The sequence below is a fragment of the Dromaius novaehollandiae genome, chromosome 3, assembly GCF_036370855.1.
Source record: "Dromaius novaehollandiae isolate bDroNov1 chromosome 3, bDroNov1.hap1, whole genome shotgun sequence".
NCBI classification, from domain to species: domain Eukaryota; kingdom Metazoa; phylum Chordata; class Aves; order Casuariiformes; family Dromaiidae; genus Dromaius; species Dromaius novaehollandiae.
This window is the reverse complement of record NC_088100.1, coordinates 102,887,570-102,909,714: the sequence shown is the minus strand read 5'-3', so window position 1 is coordinate 102,909,714 and position 22,145 is coordinate 102,887,570. Positions and strand designations below refer to the sequence as shown.

Sequence of the window (22,145 nt, the reverse complement as noted above, 5' to 3'; positions counted from 1 at the left end):
GGTAGTGTCACAGTCTCCGTGTTTTCCTTAATCAAGGCCTCAGCTCTGCAACCCCTTGGTGCAGCTCTACTCCCCTTGAATTCGTGGGGTTTGCTCGGTGACCACGGGAGGGCTCTGCTCGGTTTTCGCCCCCGACGCGAGCCATGGCATGGCGCACGCCCAGCGTGAGGACCTGCCACAGTCTTCTCCGTTTGGCTTCGCGGATGAGGCTGTGGGTGGGAGCAAGAGCGCGGTGCCTTCCTCGGGCGCGGGGTGCTGTGGGCGGCATGTGGCCTTGCTCCTCACCCTCCCCAACCCCACCGAACGCCCTGCTTCTCGGGTCTCCAGGTCATTTTTGACTCCTCTCTTTATTGACCTCTTACTAAATACAATCACTTAGCATTTCCCAAATCTACCCTCTCCTTTATTCCCAGTGCCCAAACCTGTTCTTAGAGTGTGCTTATTTCTCAGCTGAAGTATCAGCCTCCCGCACCGCCTGTCCCTCACCTTCCCACCTCTGACTGCTCACAACAGCTCCTCTGCGGCCGTGCCAGCACGTTTCCCACATCCTGCCACCTCCGGTGCCTCTCTCCCAGCTGTGCCAACACCTCGCCCTTCTTCATCCCCCCCAAACCAACAAAACCTCTGTGCCCCAGACCGAAGCCTGCTGGATGTTGTACAGCTATTGCCGTTTATTACTGTACACCACGGCAAAAAACCCCACCCCATTTACTCTCAAACGCCAGGCAGTGTGTGCCACTATTTATCACGGCACAGCCAGGGCTGCAAATACACTCCGAGGAGGGCTTCGAAATCAGAGGGGGCAGCGGCGGCGCTACCCAGGCGGCCCCAGCTCCCCGCCCGCCCCAGCGGCGCTCGCCGCCGCCGCCCGGCCGCAGCGGTTTGGCGCGGTCGCCGTGGCAACGGCGGCGGGGAGCGCGGAGCGCCTCAGCCCGCCTGGAGCCGCCGGCGCAGGGCGGCGAGCGGCGGCTCCGCTCAACTTCGGCGGAGCGGCGGCGAGAGGCAGCGCCGCCCGGCCGCTCCCTCGGCGGCGGGACGGGAGCGGGAGGCCGCGGTAAGGCGGCGGCGCGTGGGCCGTGGCGGGCCCGGCGCGGCGCGGCGGGACGGGGGTGGCGCGCAGCGGAGGGCCCCGCCGTGCTCCCCGGCCCTTCCAGGGAAGCGGCCGGCGGCTTCGCCCGCAGGGAGGGGAGCGGAGGGTGAGGGGGCGTTTGCGCTGCTGAGCAGCTCCGGCGGGCGGCCCTCCGGGGACTTGGTGCGCTCGGCGGTGGTCGCTGCCCGGCCCGGCCGAGGAGGCGCCCCGGGGCGGTGAGAGCCGGCGGCGGCGCCGGCGCAGCGAGCCCCGGGCGGCGGCGCGGCGCTGCCCCGCGAGGGAGCGGGCGGTCGCGCGCGCTACGCGCCCTCCGCCGGGGCAGAAGCGTTAGCGCCAACGGCCGCCAACGGCCGCCCCGGCAGCGGGCACCGGGCAGTGGAGGGGCAGCGGAGGAGCGAGCGCGGTTTAACGGTGCTGTAAAGCCCAAGTTGTGTAAACGCGTCCATCTCCTCCGAGTATCGGCTCAGAGTGGGATGTGGACGCCCCACAAAGTCCTCAGTTTTGGGAAGGATTTTTAAACAGATACCAAAGTCCGGCCAAGTCAATGGGCGTCACCTTCTTGACAGGCGGTTGTATGTTTTAGAGGTGCTAGAGCGAAGGGAAATCAGCTGCCGGCTCAGCTGTTATCCCTTTAAATGCTGGTCACCAGGGCTAATCCATACCCACACGCTGGTTTAAGTTTGCTGTGCTAGTTTCGAGGGCTTGACTCCGAGCCAGGCCTCTCTCAGGTCGCTCGCGCTGGCGAGCCAAGGTGAGCGGGGTGCGCGGGCAGGGCAGGGGGCTGGGGCGCGCGGGCAGCTTTCCCAGTGGCTTCGTGTTGGGTAGCTGGTTACATAAAGAGAAGGAAATTGGGAGGAAAGTGTGGTTTGTGCAGCCTGTCTCTGATCTGATGCCTGCCCGGCTGAGTGTCTTTGAGTGCTGAAGTCCAGAATTAGGAGCCTTCTTAGTGGTACCACTCAGGTCACTCAGATGCCTTTGGCTTGATGGCAGCGTGAGTGACTGCATGGACTGCACCTTTACGGCTCTTAGTGCTGCCACATTAATTGAAGTCTCGCTCAAGGCAGCAACGGCGCTGGTCGCTCCTTGGATGGCTGCTGCCTGCGGACAGGCTGTAGGTGGGTCACACAGCTGTCGCAGATGGGAAGCACAAGGTTTCCCAGAGCTCTGCCTGTTGCTCCCTGTGCTGTATGTGATCTCTATGGAGAGAGGCTTAAGTTTTTGTGCTGTAAGTCTAGCATTCTTCTTCTGAGTGCTAATTTTAAAACAATGTGTATTTTTAAGTAACTTCTGTCACAAGGACCAAACTTCAACACTGATCCTTGTATTCTCCAGCATGAGTAGAACTCCCACATAGGTTAATAGTGCTGCTGTGAATTAAGACTGAGTGAGACTTTGAGGCTCTCCAGTAAATACTCTTTCTGATTGATACTGTAGCCAAGATTCATCACTGAACAGAAATATACAGGCATCTGTTAACATGGATTCTCACCTTATGATGCAGTGAGCTACTCGCTTTCATGGCAGAATCAGTCCTCAAACTGGATGAGGAATGCACATCTCCCCTACCCGTTTTCACAGAACTTAGTCCAGTCTATGCCGCAGTATATAAATAAGAAATACTTCAGCAGACCTGACAACTGGGGTTAATGTGCTTTTGGGTCTTGAGTTTCAAGCTCGTACATTTTCAAGCTCGTATAATTCTATAGATATAAGTATTTACTGTGAATGATAATATTAGAAACTCCAAAATTTGTGACGTTATTGCCCCTTTAATAACAGAGTATAGTAAAAATAATAGAAGAATAGAAAAGGGTGAGCTGGAGGTCTCTTAAATCATTTTGTGTTGGAGACCTGCATCAGATGTTTGTTGGTGCTTTATGGTAGCATTTTGTGGTTTGTGTAGCTTTAATAATAGGAAAGCTCTGTGCCTCTCTTACTTGTGATTTCTCATTTACATGACTGGTGAAGAATACTTCAGGTCCCTTTATACTGCTGAAAGCTTGACTTTGCAGTCTGCAGAGATAAAACTAGACTACAGTATTGAAGGTGTTTGATGTACCACCGCAGCAAGGTAGCCACGTCTGAGTGAAAAAACAGAGCAGATCAGTGTGTGTTTTAACTTCCTAGCTTTGGTAGGTTTAAGTAACAGTCTAGTGTAACTCTTATATGATATTTTTATGGTTGGTATTAGAAAATATTTATTGTTTAAAACATGAGTGGGAATTTGGCGTAGAAATAGTCCTGGTACTCAGCAGATGGAACTTATTTGCTCTGGTAAGTAGGCAAACTGTAAAATGCTACTATGCTCTGTAAGCAGATTTGAAAAGCACCCACCCTTTTGCTACTGCAGATAACATGAAGATTATCTTATGTAGAGAGCCCCCGTCATAACGAGAGCTCTAGGCTCTTGGGCTCTTCCTTTGCTTTTCCTTCAAGCTCTGTAGGCTGGGTTTTCACCTGGAGATAATTAACAGAGCTCTTTATTTATTTATTTATTTATTTATTTTCAGTGAAGGGAATCCGTTTTATATTAGTCCAGCTGCACTAAAGATCATGAAGCTGTACCAGTTTCAGTCAGCTACCTTTTCTGCTTTTGTTGTTTTGATTGGTCATTTAAAAATAGCTTTCTCGCTGACATCTGAGCCCAGCTCAGGCCAAGTTCTTGTTTCTTCAGTGCTCTTGCAATCTAAGTACGGATGTGAAATGTACCAGAAATATTTGTTTTCTAAAAGATCAATGCTTGAAGGATGTATTAGAAACTACAGAAATGTAGGGGAAGTCACAGCAACATTTTACTGGTATTCTCAATTTTAAAGAGTTTCATTACAAAGAAATTTTTCAGAGCTACTACCTGTAGAAAATGTGATGTAACAATGTATGCCATAACCATTGTGGCAGTTTCAAAAGGCCACTCAAATGTTCCTCTGGTAGAAATGGTATCATTTTTATTTTTCTTTTATCTTGCAGCACCTCCTGCAGCAAGATATGCTCTGGCTGCCCTTCTGTTATGCTACCTAAAAGGTGATTTTTATTTTTATTTATTTTTTTAACCATTGAGCACATTCACAAATGGCTTAAGTGACTCATAACTCTGTGGCAGTTACACCAGACAAAGAGCCAGCCCATTTCTATAATGCTGAGAGTGCAGAGTCTAGTGGAGAAAAAAATCATATAGAGTGTGAAAATCAGACTGTATGCAGAATGGCAGCATGCACCTCACACATCTCTGAGAGCTCCTGTCATTCAGAAGCAAGCTAACACAGTGGCAGGAGCCATCAGACTGCAGCAGGCTGGTCTAGCCCTAAGCAAGGGCGGGTGGGGAGTCAGCGCTGCCTGGCATGTGAGTGCCTGCTGGGTGCCAGAGTGTCCCTGCCCCTGTTAGCTCTCTCTTAGACACTGCTGTCAGGCTCTGTCTGTCATCCTTTAACACCTGCAGCCATGAAGACTTGACAATAAATGTTTCATTTAAAGTACCGGCTTGATCCCCTACGCTTCTGTTATTCAAAACTCCCTGCTACTTGAAACAGGGTCATATCCTTGGATATATATTAACCCCTGTGAAAATTCTTTGTCCACAAATAGCTTGTGTCCTTCAAAACAAGAGAACAGGTATGCTCATAACGTGGAATACATTCTCTGCTCTGCCGCTAGTAGTAAGAAACTACCACCCACAGGATGGGAGAGAAGGTATTTCCTAGCTCCTCAGCCCAATTTGTCGGCACGCTTTGCCTGGCTGACAGTGAATTTCCTAGGACTCTATCTATAGCCAACTGAAATGAATGACAGTATTTCCGCTGACGTCACCGGACTTTGGATTAGGCTCCTAGTCGTCTAAGCCCTCAAGATTTTTCTCCCTCTGCCCTGACACAGCTGACATACCCCTAGGACTACTGTAAATCAGTAAGGATTATCAGTAGTATTCCTGGATTAACAGACTGCTAAGAGAAAGGCAAACCACAGGAGACCTGTCAAACTGAGAACATACCTTTATAGAGAGCCAAGCTGTATTCTCACTTTTCACAAATGCAGATCCCACTCTCTGCCTACTCCTTTCCAGTCCTGGAGGGCTTTGGAAGCTGGAAACCCTGAGAAGGATCAATGGAAAGGGAATTCTTCATTCTCAGAAGTTCAGTTTCTACAAGGGAAGCAGGTGCTGCTAATTTACTCGTGGCTTACCAGAAAGCAGCCTTGATGTTACAAGTCTTGCAGTCAGGATTGCCACTTGCTAAGAGCTTGAAGGAGACTGATGTCTGTCTGGTTATATGAACAGCCTCTAGTTGACCAAACAATAGCCAGAGAGCAAGTTACAGAAGAATATTCCCTTTGCTAGTAAAAGAGCCAGGAAAGGCTGCGATCCTGTTTTGGGAAGGTGAGAAACCGAGTAAGCCAAGGAGACCTTGATACTACTGCTGACTCCTTCATGCAGTGTCTGGAGCAAGGAGTGGGAAGCAGAGGGGGAAATAGGGGCAAAGCTAAAGGGGAGAGGTGGAAGAAGTGGGGTAGTAGTACAGAGCATGTGGTGAGAACAGAATGGAGAAAACTCTAGAGGAGGTGGGAAGGAGAGAAATGCAGGAATTGCTGGCAATGTTGAGAAATGAGATTTGGAAAGAGCAAAAAGTTTCTTTTTAACTAAAGCTAAAAGGAAACTTTTACTTGAGAAAGTCTCAAAGATACTTACTAACAACCACTAAAAATTGAAGGAAATCCTCAGAGGCTGTGTGTGAGGGAGAAGCCAGGAATTCCAGGCTTTAATGTAACTAAGGTGAAAGGATGCTCACAACCCTGTGAGGTAGCTGGCCAGACTTGTAGTCAACAGTGTGAAGGGAAGGTTTGACTTCTAGTACAGTCAATGACACAGAAATCTTAACTCAGAACGCTTCTGGGTGGAACTTCAATAAACCACTCTAAAATTTTGCTTGAGTAACACTTGACCAGTTCATGATCTGGATTAAAGTCAGCACCCAGGATAACCTGTTATAAAGGACCAGAAAACCAGCCAACGGTACAGCATAAATATCAGATGATTTCTTTCTTTGAATAATTTTAACATGAATGCTTGCAAAGTGCACTTTTGTCCTTTTCCTCAATAAGAAGGTAATTCTGAACCCTTTTCCTCCCCTTAGTTGGCCACATCCTGCTAACAGTCCTTTGAATCTTCCCTAATAGGAAAGCCATTTTGAGTCATTTAATGATTAGTCTGCATGTGAACTTTAAATTGAAAACAGCAGCTACAATTAGTGGAGCCCACAGTACCTCCTGCAGGCTGCAAGGACCAGTATTGGGAAGAGTGGTGGCTTGTCAATCCTGCTAAATAGAGATGGCCAGTTTCCAGCTCTCAGGAGGAGGAGGAGGAGGAGGAGATGATGGATGAGGAATGGGGAAGGAAACAATCTCATACAAACAAGGCTCCCTTAGGAACAGTCAGCACAAGCTGCCACTGTGCATAAAATGCTTGGATAAGATTTTCCTTCATTTGAGAACCAGCCATTTCAATTGCAAGTGAGGTGCTTTCCTTACTTCATACCCTTCTCATTTGGAAGTGGATTTTCACATAACACATAAGAGATAAGTGCAAGCCTTGTCTGGAGTCGGTGGTATCCATGTTCCCATATTACATGTGTTCTTTTGCAAGAGCTAATCTGCTTGTCACTAGTGTTTTATGAGAACTCTCTGTTAGTGCCAAGCTTGGGTTCAGCAGGCCTTGCTCTGACAATATATCTGAAATATTTTTCCAACTGATTGTTCTCTGCAGAACTGCCTTGATGCCCAGCATAAGTGCTGGGCAAAAGAGTCCTCCCTGCACAGAACAGCTTGCTTTGAGGCGAGACTGTGAGATGAAGCAAAAAGGCAGCAAGAAGAGCCCAGAACCATATGAAAGCCAGGGTGGGTCAAGTCAGAGCCCAGGCCTCCTCCTTGCTCTGTTTCCCAGTTCTGACCACTAAATTACCCCTTCATCTCTCTTCTAATGAAATAGCTGGTGAGCTAGGAGTAGTTGGGAGGAGGCAGAACAGTCTCAGCTTCACAGTTGTGCTTTTTTATACTGACTTACCCCTGGCTAACTCCATTGAAGTCAGCAGAGTTAAACCAGCATAAGACCAGGTCATAGCCAGAATAAAAACAGAGTAAGCTAACCCTTTGGCTGGTAAAATACCACAAGCAATAGGGCATGCTCAGCCTCATCAGGTGAAGGTACAGATGATAATAGCAATGATAATGTAAATTGGTCAGATACCTGCAAAAGCTGATGATAAATTGCTATTGTCACATGAGCTGAAAACAGACAGAAAGCTTTTAAATCCTTTTGCAAGAGTTTGTGATCTGTTCTGCTGCTCACTTGCTAGCAGGGGGCTCAACTATACCGTACACAGGGGGTGATAAGACAAAGGAAGAGGTCTTAGGCTTTCAGGATCTTCACCCTTAAAAACTTGTAGTGATGAATAGAGGCTGGCATGTAACAAGATCCTGGTACATTTTAGGTCAGTAGGATTGTAGAGTCGAAGCTGTCAGCACATCAGTTCCAGCCTGAGTTCACTCATGTGTCCTGGGCAGGTAAGCCAGCAGCAGGCAGCCAAAGCGCTGTGATGATGCGAGAGCAAGAGATGGCTGGTAGCTGGGGTCACCCAGGGATGAAAGCAAATGAAAGGACCTGCTGCTGCCTCTCCTGCAGAACATAGACATTAGCTAGGAGCAGAATGACTTCCAGTAGCTGCTGGCTATGGCTGGTATCATAAGAGCAATCATAACTGGTACTTAAGGCCAAAAGCCAGTTGCTACAGGGATCCTTCATAATGAGCACTGTAAACTAGCAAAGCCATTGCTGTTCATACAGTCCAAGAAGCGCTCATGCAGCCTTACAAGCCTAGGCAGCTAGATCTGAGTCCTGTGGAAGTGTTCTGTCTTTTATGTTTTCCTTCTGAAGAAACAGGTATTGCTTGCTGTGAGAGGTAGGATGTTGGATTGGTGAAACCAGTCCTCTCATGCAGTTTGCCAAACTTACTGATTCTAGAAAAGTCTAAGGAGTAGGCCTTGAAGTTGTTTCAGACGTGAGACACTGTACAGACTATCCAGGCTTTTGGAGCATTTTCCTTTAATGGTGTGGCATATTTACATAATATGAACATTTCTGAAAGAAAACAAGACAGTGTTACTGGAAGGTGAAATGGCAAAGGCATGGAAGCAACAGAAGGAACCTTCTCATCCAATGCAGATGCCAATGGTTTTCTTGGCACTAGGGAGTCCAGGAGCTCCTAGTTCTCAGCTTTAGTGAGAATACTGGGTAGTTGTGAACTTCTGGTGATTTGCACAGTGACTAAAGACTCCAGGCCCCAAGATGACATAAATCAGAAGCAGTATTTTTCTCCCTGTTATATCTGTCTTCATGGTTGTGTCTCTAAGTGGTAAGAATTTGCTCAGACCATGTGGAATCAGGCTCTTTAATCCATTGCCCGTATGTTAACTTTTGATGCCATGTTCTGATTGGGCTGCTGCTAGGAATAGCCTTTTGGTAATCCCAACTGCAGCCATAATTTGTGCCAGCCCTTCTCCCTGGGGTCTGATGGGTGGGAGGAACAAGGCACATAAGTGTGCTGTGTGAAGAAACAGATGCTGTTTTGCTCCCGTTCAGGTCCCTAGTGCCTGCTTTGGACTCCATTGTCTTTGAATTCAAATACAATAGTTAATAACTTTGTTCCATGCCTCGTCATCTTAAAATGACTACATGAAGGGACTGGATAGGAGGGGAGTTAATTCAGTCCTTTGCTGAGCTGATTGGTGCTGTTTGTTCTGCCTTCCAACTGCTGCATAAATCCCCAGCAGCAGAAACATCTCTCTTGGAAATAATAACAACATAAACCTTGGTGTGCTGCCACTTCCCTGCCAGCCCAGCCTCCGTTCCCCTGGCACTGGTGGTAGTGCCTAAGGTGTGCTCTTCCAGCATAACCAGCAGTTGGGCTCTGTTTGCAGAAGATGGTGTAGCCTCTCCCTCTGTGTGCAGCTCTTTTTCTAAATAATTTTAAAAGCTCTGCCTGACCTTGTAGTTAATGCAACTGTTGCTCCTGCCAGCGCAGGCTAAGTACAGATGAGCTCTACCATTTCTGCTATGGTAGCAGCAAACCAGACCAGGTCATCCATCCTGACCTCCCTGCCGAGGATCCAGTGCTGGCTGAAACGTGGCTCCCAGGAATACCTGTAAACACTTGACTCTGTATGTTGAATTTTTGCAGGGTCATGCCCTCTGGTGAGGGTTCAGACAGGCGAGCCCTAGCCTCAGCTCTTCCCTGGGGTAGAGTGTGCTTCCCTGGCCTAACCTGGAGGGAGCAGGTATCCTGTTGGCTTGCCTTCAGATGGGGGGACCGTGACTGTGATTTTAATTATGTGATGACTGGAGGTTCAAGGGTAACGGTGCCCCTGTGCACTTTGCCTCTTCCTCTGCACAAACTGGCTGCTAGGGGTGAGACTTCTCAAGGTGCTCAGCTGGTTCCAAGTGGCTAATTCAGTAGCACTTTTACATGAACAACAGATTTGAGGGGTGTGGAGGGAGAATATTGTTGTCTGAACTGTGCTGATCATGGCAATGTTGTTCTTTTTCTCTCCCTCCCATCCCGCTCCCAAAGAAGAACGCAGGGCACTATGTCACTGGCATCCTGGTTCAGGTGGAACGAGCCCCCAACCCGGATTTCCCAAAGGAACCCCACAGAGATGGTGGCTGAGACGCTAATGATGGAGCTGAGTTGGCAAATCAAGCAGGCAGAGAAGCAGCAGCGAGAGCGGGAGAATGAGTATCGCAAGATCAAGACTGGGGTGGACTACGGCTGGCTGGTCAGCTATCCAAAGCAGAGCTATGATATCAGCCCAGGAGAACGGCTGCAGCTGGAGGATATGTGTAGCAAAATACATCCTTCCTACTGTGGACCTGTCATATTAAGGTACAGTAAAAGATCTGATGATATACACTCTTCCTTTCCCCCTTTCCGCTTATGGTATGCAAGGAGGGACTGTGAGTTTCTTAGAACACAAACCAAGACTTGTCATCCTGTATCATAAATCACGTTGTGACAATACCTTTCTGGAAGAAGAGAGATCTAATGTTTTAAGTTAGTTTAACATGGTATCACTTTCTTCAAAAAGCTACTAAATGCCACTTCCCCCAGAGAGTGGCTCAAGTGCTTTATGTTTCTGACCAGCCTGACAAACTTCATGTTGCCTGATGAACAGAGTTACTGATTTAAGTATCATGATGGCTGTTGCTTCAGTCTTAGAATAATTCATTTTGAAAGGGACATCTGGAGGTATCCAGTTCAACATCCCAGTCAAAGTAGGGCCAACTTCGACATTAGATCAGGTTGCTCTAGGCCTTGTCCTGTCCAGTGTAGCATATCTCCAAAGCGGAGATTCTACAGCCTCTGGACAGCCTGTTTTAGTGTTTGTCTACTCTGACTAGGGTCATCTATCCTTTAAGCTGTGCAGCAGGTCTGCACGGGCATGTGTCCCCACACTGTCTGGTGGAAGCAAAAGATCCTCTTGCTCTTTTCAGCCTGTGAGCCTGGTTTTCCCAGGGAAAGGAGGGAGTGCATGTTTGGGGCCTCTCTCGGCATGGAGCAGGATGCAGGTGGGGCATGCAGTTTGGCTGAACAGTGAGGAGGTGCTTCTGCCTTTTGCAGTGTAGATGTCGACACAGCTTCATGGCCTTGCTGTTGAGCCTGCCAGGTGCTAGATAGGGGATTGCTGCTTGCTGGCTGAGTAACCTTTTGTGACAGTGATCAGGAATAGATCTAAGCCTGCAGTAGGCATGCAAACTGGAAGGGAGAGAGGTGTCTGTTCCCATTTATTTATTATTAAACCAAGCATGTTTTTCCTCTTGCTTAGCCCAGTGCAGGTGAGGAGTGATGACTCTTAAGTCACCCTAGCCAAAGTGAAGTAGTGAAATGAGCCTTTATTATCCACTTCCGCTTTTCAGCATGTCCTGTGGTTGGAACTATTAAGAAGACAACTGTGGCAGGCCACATATGCAGAGGTGCTCAGCACCCTGCAGTCTCTCACTGCAATCTGCTGGCACCTGCTTCCCTTGAACAAATAAATCTACAGCTTCTGAACTGCAACTGTGAGAGTGCTGGGAGCAGTTGTTCCTCTGTCTTACAGTGGGGCCTGACAGGGATGCCAAAGCTCCCTTTCCAGCCCCCATCTTGTCCAGGGCTGAACCTTGGAAGTGAGTAGGCACCAGGATTTGGCTCTTGCAAAGGTTGCCATGGTGGCAGAATCAGAGATTTCGGATCATTCAGGGGCCAAGTTCTCTCCTGTGAAAGTTTGCTGGGAATAGCACTTGCCTTATATTTGCTTATATAACTCTAAGTCATGCTGTAAACAAGCCACTGTAAACCCCTTGGGGTTCAGGGTTATTTTTGCCTTCCTCAGGAGCACTGAGCAATGCCTGTCTGGCAGGCAGGTATTTCCATGAGAGCAGGCTTCTGTCACTGGAGATGGGAGGCCTCACAAGTTCCTCTTCTGCTTCAGAAAAGAGAATTTTTTTTGCGTTGCTGAGCCAGATCACGCACAAGAGTGCTTGTGTTTTTCCACAGCTTCTAGCTGTTCAGGATTCAGCCTACTGTTAACAGTATATAAACCCACTCAGCAGTATTGGTGGGCTGCATGTGGCATAACTATGGCAAAGGACAAAAACATGCTTTAAAAAAGACTCTTGCAAATTGCCATTATAAGCTATTATAAATTGCATTACAGCATCATTCAAGAAGCGACATGTTTTTTGTTGCTCCATACCATGGAGTTTGAGTGGTTAGCAGAGCCATGTTTAAAAAAAAGTTAGGCTTGCATTGCCTTTATGATTTCAATTCAATGGTTGAGAAAGGAATGTGATAGCCATAAGAATGACAGAACTGGATTGGTCAAAGGTCTGTTTGATCTAATGTGCAGTCTAGTATCTGAGGTGGTGGACAGTAGCATCTGTATAGGGAGAAGAGTAAGAACAAGGCATGCAAATACTACAGGATGGACGATTACAGCATCTTCTGTATAGTCTCCAATCTACTGTGACTTAAAGACTTTATAAGCCAGAAGTGGTACCTCTGTATACAATTGTCCTATGGGGCTTTTTCTTTCATTAGGTTTTCTTCAGTTATTTTTTCTGAGCACATGTAAAATTTTAGCATTGGTGGCATCCCGTGGCAGAGTTCCACATCTGAACTACAGTTTTGCTATAGTAAACTGTATTTTGTTTTGTCTGTCTTAAATGTGTACACGTTTTATTCAATAACTACTTTTTTTCTTCTATTGGAAGAGACAGTGAACAGCTGAACCTTCCTCTCCTCTACCTTCTAATTGAGAGGTCTGTGGTTCAGAAATCTTCAATTGCTGATCTGGAAATAATGAAAAAGAGTCGGACCTGCCATGCTTGGAACTGAACATGTACTGAATAAGGAAGGAGCATGCAATCTAACTGAAAGACAATCAAAGTTGGTATTAATTCCCATCTCAAAGTGAGATAATGTAGACATTTTAATACCTTTCCCAAAATTGTACAAGATGAGTATGATAGTTAGGAATTCAGTTAAAATCTTCAGACTTCCAGTCAAGTATTTAATCAGAAGATCATTGCACTTCTGATATTCCCTCTTGAATACCCTGTGACCTTCTAATATCTAGCAACTTTTAGTAAAATCTTCCACCCCCCCAAAAAAAAATTTTACAATCTTGCATTTGGAAATTCCAGTGCTGAGCATGTGCTTCAGAGAAGGCCTTGGTTCTGTCTCTGACATATAAGGCTTGATCCTTTCCCTTCACTCTCTGCTGTTTGAAGAGCTGGTGTCCTTTTTGATCTACTCACAAACATATAATACTTAAACGACACAAGTAGCGTGTGTCTTGGAAGATGGCAGAGTTTGTTCTGTTCGTATCATACAGAGTCTCCTTTTTTATGAGATTGTCATTTGAAGGAAATGACAATGATTTTGGTGAGGCCCGTAGTACCTAAGTGCCATGGTTAAACTGAATGAGTAGACTACTAGCATTGCAAATACAGAATGCTAGATTTTGCCATTTTGACTCTGAGACCTAGTTCTGTTCAGCTTTTGTGGTCTGTTTGCTTTCTTTCAGTTTCAGCGAAAATAAAACTGTTGGCTTCTGTCCTTCTCTGCCCAAAGAGAAATAAATAAAAAAGCCTAATATGGAAAAGTAAACCCACATATTGGTGATGTGCGATGTCATTAATACCGCAGGCTAAGAACTGTAATTTTGTAAGGATTATGTATAGAGGAAGTGGGCTTTATAATGTGCCTGAATGTAAAACAAATGACTAAAATCAGAAATGGATTTGTTTACCATTTTGAGCTTGAGTTGATGCATCTTGCGTGTTGTGGTTAGTGTGAATACCACAGTCTTTTGGGAGTCAAGTAGCCTTCTCCAGCAAAGCTGTTCATGGCTGTATAACATAACCAGAAATCTTGCTCAAAATACAGATTCAGGAATCGGCAGCTAATTACTAGCACTAAGCATCCCACGTTTTCTTTGAATGACTAAACTTACTTAGAGCTCCCAGTTCAGGCAAGCATTCAAGAATGCGCTCTACTATAAGCATATTGTTTAAGTCCACTGACTTCTATTGGATTTAACAGGTCTTTAAAGTTCAGGCCATACTGAGGAAACCTACTGAACTGGGTGCCTAGAGAACAAGGTAGGCAGGTGACAGTGCTTAAAAATGTGCCCATATGTGCAAAGTACAGCCAGAGTCTTAAAATCTAATAGCTTTATGGGAAATTGAAGGGTCACAATTTAAAGAATAAACTTGTTTGAACTGTGATTAAAGCACAGCCTGGATGAGGGAACGCACTCATCCCTATGTGTGCATGTATATAGCCACCAGGCTGCTGTGCTGGCTCAAGGTTTGTTGACAGTCACATCTGAGACATTTACATTAATCTTATATAGTATGTTACAGGTTAGTTACTAGTAGTATCCTAACCTGTTTCGCAAATAAAACAGGTATACTTTTCTGATAGGTAAGGAAACCCTACTAGGAGATTTTTAGATAAGCTTGTGCAGTTGCCTGATTTGAAATTATTTCATGCAACATTAACCTATTAATTATTTCATGCATTAACCTATGCTAAAAGATAGGTGAGACTTGTGCAATTTTGTATGCTTGATTCCACTGAGCAGTGCCGTGTGGTATTTGTTTCCTAGTATGGCATGCAGGATACAAACCCGTATTCTTTGATTCCAGTGATCTTACTGTTTTTGTATGTTGTGCGTATTGTACAGAGAGCAGACCACTGGATCAGCCAGTGCATTGGCTGGCTTTCACTGATAGCTGAGAATAGCTTCAGTTATGCATAGGTGGCTGCAGCAAACATCTGCTACCTTCTGACACAAGGCCTGGAATAGCTAGCCCGGATAGCCTCAGCCCCGATAACCTGTCCACTCTTTCTACGGAGAAACATTTGTTGCATACGCACCTTTTGAACTATGTATGTGGCTGGTCCCCCGCGTAAACCTGCTTGTACTGGAGCTGGGTGGGCGTTAAAAGGGGAAGAGTTAGTTCATGCTGTTGGCAGGGAGGGGAAAAGGTGCCCTTTCCCTTCTCCATCTGAAAGACGGTGTCTTTCTTTGGGCGACTGGCAGACAGTCTTTTGGATTGCTTTCAGTTTGGTTTTCAGACCTGCTCAAATCCATACGAAGTAGTTCTTGTGTTGGTCCTGAAAAGCTAGAGGTAAATCTGCTCATCTGCAACAGCAGCATTCACCACATGGTTCTTGTTGCTGTAGCTAAGTAGAGTGCAGACAGATGGTTGTGAAGGTGGAAAATATCCTGATTTTAGAAAACTATTTATTTCAGATATATTGGTTAGGAGTGTTATTAGCAACACAGAGCATTAGTTTTAGAGCCCTGTGCTTAAGGGGGACACTATACCCATTTTCCCTCCTGTTCCCAGAGTCAGTCACAGGTCTAGCAATAGCCCGACACACAGCCACCTGATCAGGAGATACCAACCAGCAGTATGATACACAACCTCTAAAACTGGAGGCAGTGATGAGGTCTTTTGGGTGCACAGTTGCCAATACAAAAGAAGAGGATGTACTCTTAGATATATATAATATCACAGCATCTCTCTTTAAAACACACATGGAGATAAAGTAATGGAATGAGTCATCAAATTCACCTGTGCAATAAAAGTTGCTTTCAAGACACTTTCGCCAGTATAATAATAACATGGAAAAGACTTGGGTTTTGATGGACTCATCTGTCTAAGTTTCTGATTAGGACAAAGGGAAAAGTAGATTTATTGTGAGGACTGGATTCTTGGCTCTTCAGTAATGCTACTGAAGTGCCTCCTCCGAAGGCAGAAGGGATGTCTGCAACATATAGTGGTAACAGAGATTTGTGGTATGTGCTAACCCTCAGCAAGACCTATTCTCCTGCTCGTCCAGGCTCTGGACGATTCAGGTTAGCATCAATGTGTAAGTACCTGTTTGCCAGTCAATTACAATGCCTCAGAAGCTTTTTGCATCCAGATATTCAAAGTTCAGAGGGTTTTTTTTTTTTTTGGGGGGGGGGGGCAAGAATTAGGAATTGATTCTAAACAGTTTAAATGGGTAGGAAAAATCTGAGGTGACTTTAGTAGGTTTTGAGCCAAACTTCTCTGGCTTGGCCCTGATAGGGGCTGTGCTCTCTGTAAATTTAAGTATTGATTAATGATCGAATGCATAATAAAGAATAGTTTTACTAAGTTTGCCCAGTGGCCACTGGCAATGTTGTAGGGAAAGGGTATCAGGGACGTTCCCTAGTTTATCCTCAGCTTCTGCCAAGCAGTAGTTCAGGGACTCCTTAAGCCAGAATTTGCATTTGGACAATCATGTTTGATCAGCAGTGATGGACACATTTTCCAAAAACTTGTCTAATCATGGTGTTTCTTAAGCTATTGATAGCACTCAGTTCTGATTTAATTAGCATTGTATTAAAAGAGCACTTCCTTCTGTTTCAAACCTGCCACCTTCTTGCTTTGTTTGCCGCTGCCTATTATTTCTTGTGCTTATGAGAAACAGTGATTCACTGTTTCCTTGCATTCTCTGGTTTTCTTATGATTTTTAGAGACCTTGAACATATCTTCATGGCCTCTCCATGTTGTTGTTGTTTTCCCCTTCAATCCAGGGAGGCCCACTTTGCAAGGGAGTGCAAGTTCCAAGCTTAACACTGTGACTTGGCAGCGATCCCTAATTTGATGTTTTTTAATCGAAGCTGTGCCTTGACTGTGCTTTCAGATTCCGGCAGCTCATTGCTGAATATGAACCAGAAGTGCAGGAAATATCACGGCTCTTCCGCTCCGTCCTGCAGGAAGCCGCTGAGAAGATCAAAGAGGAGGAAGAGGCCAAGAAGCTTGCCAGGCAATGGAACACAAAGAACAAAACCAGCCTCTCCTTAACAACGTTTAAATCCCGGTCCAGGATTTCCCCGTTCATCAGTGACATCAAGACCATCTCTGAGGATGTGGAACGGGGCACCCAGCCTACCAGGAGGGTTTGGAGCATGCCAGAATTTCGGAATGCCAAGGATTACTGACTCTATACACAACAAGGTTTTTAGACAGTGATCTTTTAAACTCCCAGTTAACCCTTTTTTATCTCTGCCATTTCTTCTTTGTTCCAGCTCTCTCTTCCTGTCTGCCTCTCTTGGAAGCTGTGTCCATAGTAACTGCTGCTGACGCATGCGGTCTGTGACACAATTTATTACCAAAAATGCTAGCCTTTCCTTTAATTTAGTAGGATTCAGTAACCTTAAGGGCAAGGGTCACTATCTCATTTTTATTATTGCTTTCTTGTGGGAGATGAATTAGTTTTGTGATGTGTCTCTTCCTCTCCTTCCCTCCTCCCCCCAGCCTGGATATAGTTATCTATAAAAGCTTTTGGCCCAAACTCGTGAGAGCTGCTGGCTACAGAAATCTTGCTGAAAGCGAGGAGGCTGCTTGCATGAGTAAGGCTTGCAGGATCAGGCCTGTGAGTTAGAGCTGAACTTTCCTAATAACCTTCCTTAGTGCTACAGGAGACTTTTCACATGTAAATGCAGCACTGCTTTTAATCAGATTTTTTTTTTTTTTGCTGACAATTATTTAGCAATCAAACCTGAGTAGAAACAGACCCAAGCTTTCTGAGATGGAGAACCAACATTGCTCCACAGCAAGCAGTTTGTATATGCTCAGGTTTCTTGGGTATTTTCTTCTTTGTGCAAACACCCCCTAAACCTGGCATGTGCAGAGCAGATGATAGAAATCTAACAACCTGCTGTGTAGATAAACCAGCACATACATCAGCACTGTGTCAAGCACACTGCTTGGTCCTCTGTGTTATTAAGTGCTCCACCCCATGTCCCAGTAATAACCCGGTGGGCTGAAATTAATATTTATCACCAAGCTCGAAAGAGTAGTGGAGTACAAGATCACTGTACAGAGAAGAAGGGTGAAGGGAATCAGCATTCGCCTACAAGGCTCTTTGTGCGGGCCAAAGAATTGAGGTCACTAACAAGCTGCTGCTCTGAGCAACTCAAGGGCTCTGGTGGATGAAGGTCTGTTCTCTAATCCTTCCCTCTTGAGTGCTCAGAAGGGAGCTTTTCTGTGTATCAGAGGCTGTTGGCCAGTGAGCTGATACTATTACAGGAGATGTAATCTTTAACACAAACTGAGTAGTCTGTAGGCCAGCACAGTTCTAAAATGCCACTTCAAGGAAACAGGAAAATACCACTAAGGAGAATCTAACTCAGCATCCTTAGGGAGAACTCTCACCAGAAAAGGAAAGGGAATGGCACTGTGAAAATTGTGGTTCCTGTAGAGCAGCTAAGAGCTAGTATGCTTTGTGGTGACCAGGAGGAGGTGGGGAAGGAAGATCTCCCTGTATGACTGGCTTTTGGAGAGTCATCCCAGTGGAATACAGCCTTCTGGAGGACCCCTAGCTTTGTTGTTCTTTTGCCTGTTTCTGACTCCTTTCCCTGGGGATCTTTGCAGCAGCATGTGGGTACTACAGCCAAGATAAAACTCTTTGAGGCTGTGCCAACCCTGGGACGAATTCCAGCACTTGAAATCTATCCTAGACCATAAATCTAGTTTCTTCCAGTGGTGGGAGAGGGTATCATAAAACAAATCAAGATTGAATCCTTAGCACCTCTCTCAGACTGTGGGGTTCTGGCTCTTCCTCTTTCTCTTCTGGGCAAGCCAAGCCTGAACCTTTGGCCTTACCACTGGCACCAGGCTGGAGCTTCTAGTCCTTTGATAAACACTGCTGCCAGCAGCCCTCCTACGGACATCAAGCAGAGGCCATTTTCATCAAAAACTCAGGGCTTCCAAATACAGCATCCAGTTTGGGCTGGGCTACTTCAACTCCAGGTCAATGAGAGTTTAAAGCCTTCTGACAATCAGCTTGGTGTTTTTCAGCCATGTGTCCTTGTGCAGTAATATGTGACTGTGTAGATGAAGTAAAAACAAAAGTCTGTCGTATTTAGTATAGTCTTAGCTATCTAGAAGCTGTGTGATCTTAAGCAAGGGATCACCACCATTTGCAAAAAAATGTTGTTTTAAAGAAAGTTAAGCATCTTTTTATTTATTTGCAAGACACTGTATGCTACTGAAGGCTGAGATGGGGTCATGAATTTCACCCTGTGGCTCTCTAGTTATTTTATTTGCATTTGCGTTCTATTTCAACACCTTCAGTATTGACTATATTGATGCAATATCTGATGGACTGCTGGGAGAAGATGGTCGTTCTGATACAGTGATATAAAGCTCTTTGTTACTGTACAGCATCTCTAATGTGCTCATTCTTTCCTGAGGAGAAGCGAGAGCAATTAACTTCCCTACACCAATGTACAAGGCCAAGGAAATCCACTGAAGGGTGATGCTATCAGAGCACCCTACAACCATAGTGTGCGCTTCTTTAATAACCTTCAGCTAACTGATAGACACTGTTCTTGTTTTATAGTCAGCAAGAGGAGACAAATCTGACCTTTGGTCAAAGCCACATACAGAAGCCAGGCTGCAGCAGTACCTGCTATAGCATTCATGCCTTGACTTACCTATTATTTCTATTTCCACAATAAAACTCCATCCAAACTTTCGAGCAGTAGCACACTGTCACTGTATCTCCTCTGCAAGTTACACTTGGCTCACAGTAGCATGTGATCATAAAAGATACTCAGGTACCAAAGTATAGGGAATATATGCTTATTACATGCTATCTGGTGCTTCTTTTACACCTGTCGGAGTACTGTGCTTGCCTGTAGCCAGCTACTTAGAGGCCGATTGTGACCCTCTGCACTGCATGTGCACCAGCAGGTACTGAAGCAGGGTAGAGGAGGTGGCTGGGATGCACGACTACTGCATTTTGCTTGTGGCACTCACTTTGCTTAGGAATTCAGTAGCCAGAACCATAACCGTTCCTTTGGCCAAAGCATGCAGTGACAGGTAACAACCCATGCTTCCCTTGGCCTAATGCCACATAGCGTGTGGCTATATTAACATTCTGATTTAGATCAGGAGCATGCAACTCCTGATTGTCCCCACTTACTGAGCTGTGGTTCATGGTACCAAGCAGGCTCAGACCATGCAAACTGGATTCCTTTTGGACAAGGCTAACCCAGAAGACTCACTGCAGCTGGCATATGGGCAAACAAACCATGATGCTGGACTAACACAGGTCTGAAACATGTACAGTTTGAACATCAGGTCCTCAGCAACAACTGTTCCTCTACAGCTCTGCTCCTCTTGGGCTGCACTACTTGCAAATATAAACAAACATTCCTACACAGCCTGGATGTGACTCTCCATTCTACTAGGCTTAGCCCCTCCTGAGAGCTAGTCTAGCATCCTAATTCTTAAAGAAGAACAAAACATCAAATAGAAGCACAGCTCCACTAACAAATGAATGAACTGAACAAGACTCATTCCAAATCCTCAACCCTTCTTTCATAATTGAGCAAGGATTTTGGTGTCAACCCAGTACACTGGCTGTTGCCCCATCAATGCTAGTGTTACAACACTGACCAAAGGACATTCTGTTACCCCAGGGAAGAAGCAGCCCTTGACTTACTATCCATTCAAACAAGTAAGGACAACATCGCTATAGCCCCTCAGCTACACTGCTCAACTTCAAGGGGCTAAAAATCCTCAGAGTTGCTACCTACCTGAGAAACACTACGCAGCCCTGCCTCCGCTGACAGGCCTGACCCACACAGGTCACGGTAGCCTGCAAAGATGTGCAGGAGGCGAAGTTCCTCACCAGTATCAGTATATAGTTGGGCAGCACCATCAAGCCCTGGGGCACTAGAGTAAGCTTTGCAGGAAATACCTGTCTGCTGTGATTGCACTATTTTTACATTACATCATGAAACATCAAAGAGAATTAAAGCAAAGTTGTAAAATATAAACCAAATTTTTGTATTTGTTGTCCTTAATTAAAGATCTCTTGAAATGTAATTGTCTCCATCTAGCCAAAAACAACAGCTGTTCCAATGCCTACTGCACAACTATGTATGTGTGAAAGGAAGAGGACAAGAATGGGTAAAGGGACTTCAGATAAACAGAAAACATCTCACCACACGGTATGAATGCAGCTGCCTGTGTTCTACCTTGCTACTAACAGTTCCTAAGATTTAAGGAGATAAATAGCTAGAATCAAACAACTGCAAAGGTCTGAAATTCTCTGAAGCTAAGTGGTTTACAGAAACAACCTTTAATTTAAGTCTTCATCAACATGGTTCCAAGCACATCTTAGGTTAATCAGTATTACCACAAAATGAGAAGTGACAAAATGGACATTTTGTCTTCAGATACTTTTTAGAGCTCTGTGCTTGATCCTGGATACTAGAACCCCTTCTTATTTGCAGAGGCCCACAGTTGGGTCAGAGCTCCTCATGCTAAGCATTGTATATGCAAAGCATGCACGTGATAAAGAAGAAGAAACATTTTTCCCCCAAAGTATGACCAAAGTGCGAATCACATCACTCAGAACATTGTGGAGATCAGACAGACAAATGGTTCCAAAAGGGACTACATGAGTTCAGAGGGTAAGTTAACCACAGTGGTCAGGATGCAGCCTACAGCACAGGCCCTGAGCCATTTCTTGCCAGAAGCTGTGAAAACACACTAGGGGACAAGCACGGTCGCTGTTGTTTCTTATGCTGTTTCCTCAAAACATTGCTACAGGCCTCTCTTATGAAAAGAGCTATGGAGGGCTGGGCCTTGAACGGAAGGCCATGCTCATCTTCCTGTGTTCTGCCTCACCTCCCAGATAAAGGATACCACTGCACCATGATTTTGCCCAAAAAGCATTTTGGAAAGCACGCTAGACTGCAAGGGTCAGAGAGCACCGTTGGCTGTGCCTGCCATAGGGGAAGGACTAATAAGCACCCCTCAGTCCCACCCCCGTGTGCCAGGCAGAGACATCGCAATCTCTGTGCCTGCCTTTCCCTGGTACTGCTGTCCACACTGTGGGCTGTCAGCACAAGGAAACGCTTATTCCTCTGTATGATCAGACAAGCCGGGTTTCAAGCTGGCTCACATCAGAACGAGACTGTGCTGACCCCAAGAGCCAGGTCTCAGACCCAGATCTCTCAAAGACGCTGGCATGTATTTTCTGTGCAGTTGCTACATAAAGATATTCTCAAACTAAGGGAAAAATCTTTCCAGGATCAGATCTTAATAAGCATAACAAAGAAGGGCAAGGAAAAGTGCTACAAGAAATACAGTGAATTATACAGTGATTCGTGAACACCTGTGTACAGTACAATTAATAAAATTATGAATCCCTAAGGTCTTAGCTGGACCAGATTATAGTACTCAACATAGTATCTCAACTCTATATTTCAGTCAATTACATTTTGTCTCAACCAAATAAATCTAACCTGGCCCAGTGACAGATATTGCAGAAATATGGGAAAGAGCACACGTTTTCTATTTCAGAATATCTACTCTCAAAACATAATTATTGTTACAACTATTTAGTGACCATTATGCCATGTTCTTAGAGGTCTCCATCAGGTCAAGGTCCATATACAGTACCTTTTCCAA

At 45.6% G+C, this 22,145-nt stretch overlaps 1 protein-coding gene across 4 annotated transcripts; it reads left to right on the top strand.

The window, feature by feature from the left end:
- The first annotated feature begins 745 nt into the window (after nucleotides 1-745).
- Nucleotides 746-20,552, top strand: RD3 (RD3 regulator of GUCY2D). Of its 4 annotated transcripts, none has more exons than XM_064509648.1 (4): nucleotides 746-1,054; nucleotides 4,058-4,111; nucleotides 9,706-10,014; nucleotides 16,357-20,552. In XM_064509648.1, the coding sequence occupies exons 2-4, from the start codon at nucleotides 4,098-4,100 to the stop codon at nucleotides 16,652-16,654; spliced, it is 621 nt and encodes a 206-aa protein (XP_064365718.1). In that variant the 5' UTR covers nucleotides 746-1,054; nucleotides 4,058-4,097; the 3' UTR covers nucleotides 16,655-20,552. The 4 variants fall into 4 exon arrangements, with proteins under 4 accessions (XP_064365718.1, XP_064365717.1, XP_064365720.1 ...); XM_064509647.1 differs by having other exon boundaries at nucleotides 9,703-10,014; XM_064509650.1 differs by lacking the exon at nucleotides 4,058-4,111 and having other exon boundaries at nucleotides 748-1,054.
- The last annotated feature ends 1,593 nt before the right edge of the window (nucleotides 20,553-22,145 follow it).

What these genes read in the sequence shown, in the direction of transcription:
- RD3 (XM_064509647.1), top strand. An exon ending in TGTGGACCTGTCATATTAAG is followed by an intron (nt 10,015 to 16,356) that starts GTACAGTAAAAG and finishes CTGTGCTTTCAG; the next exon opens with ATTCCGGCAGCTCATTGCTG.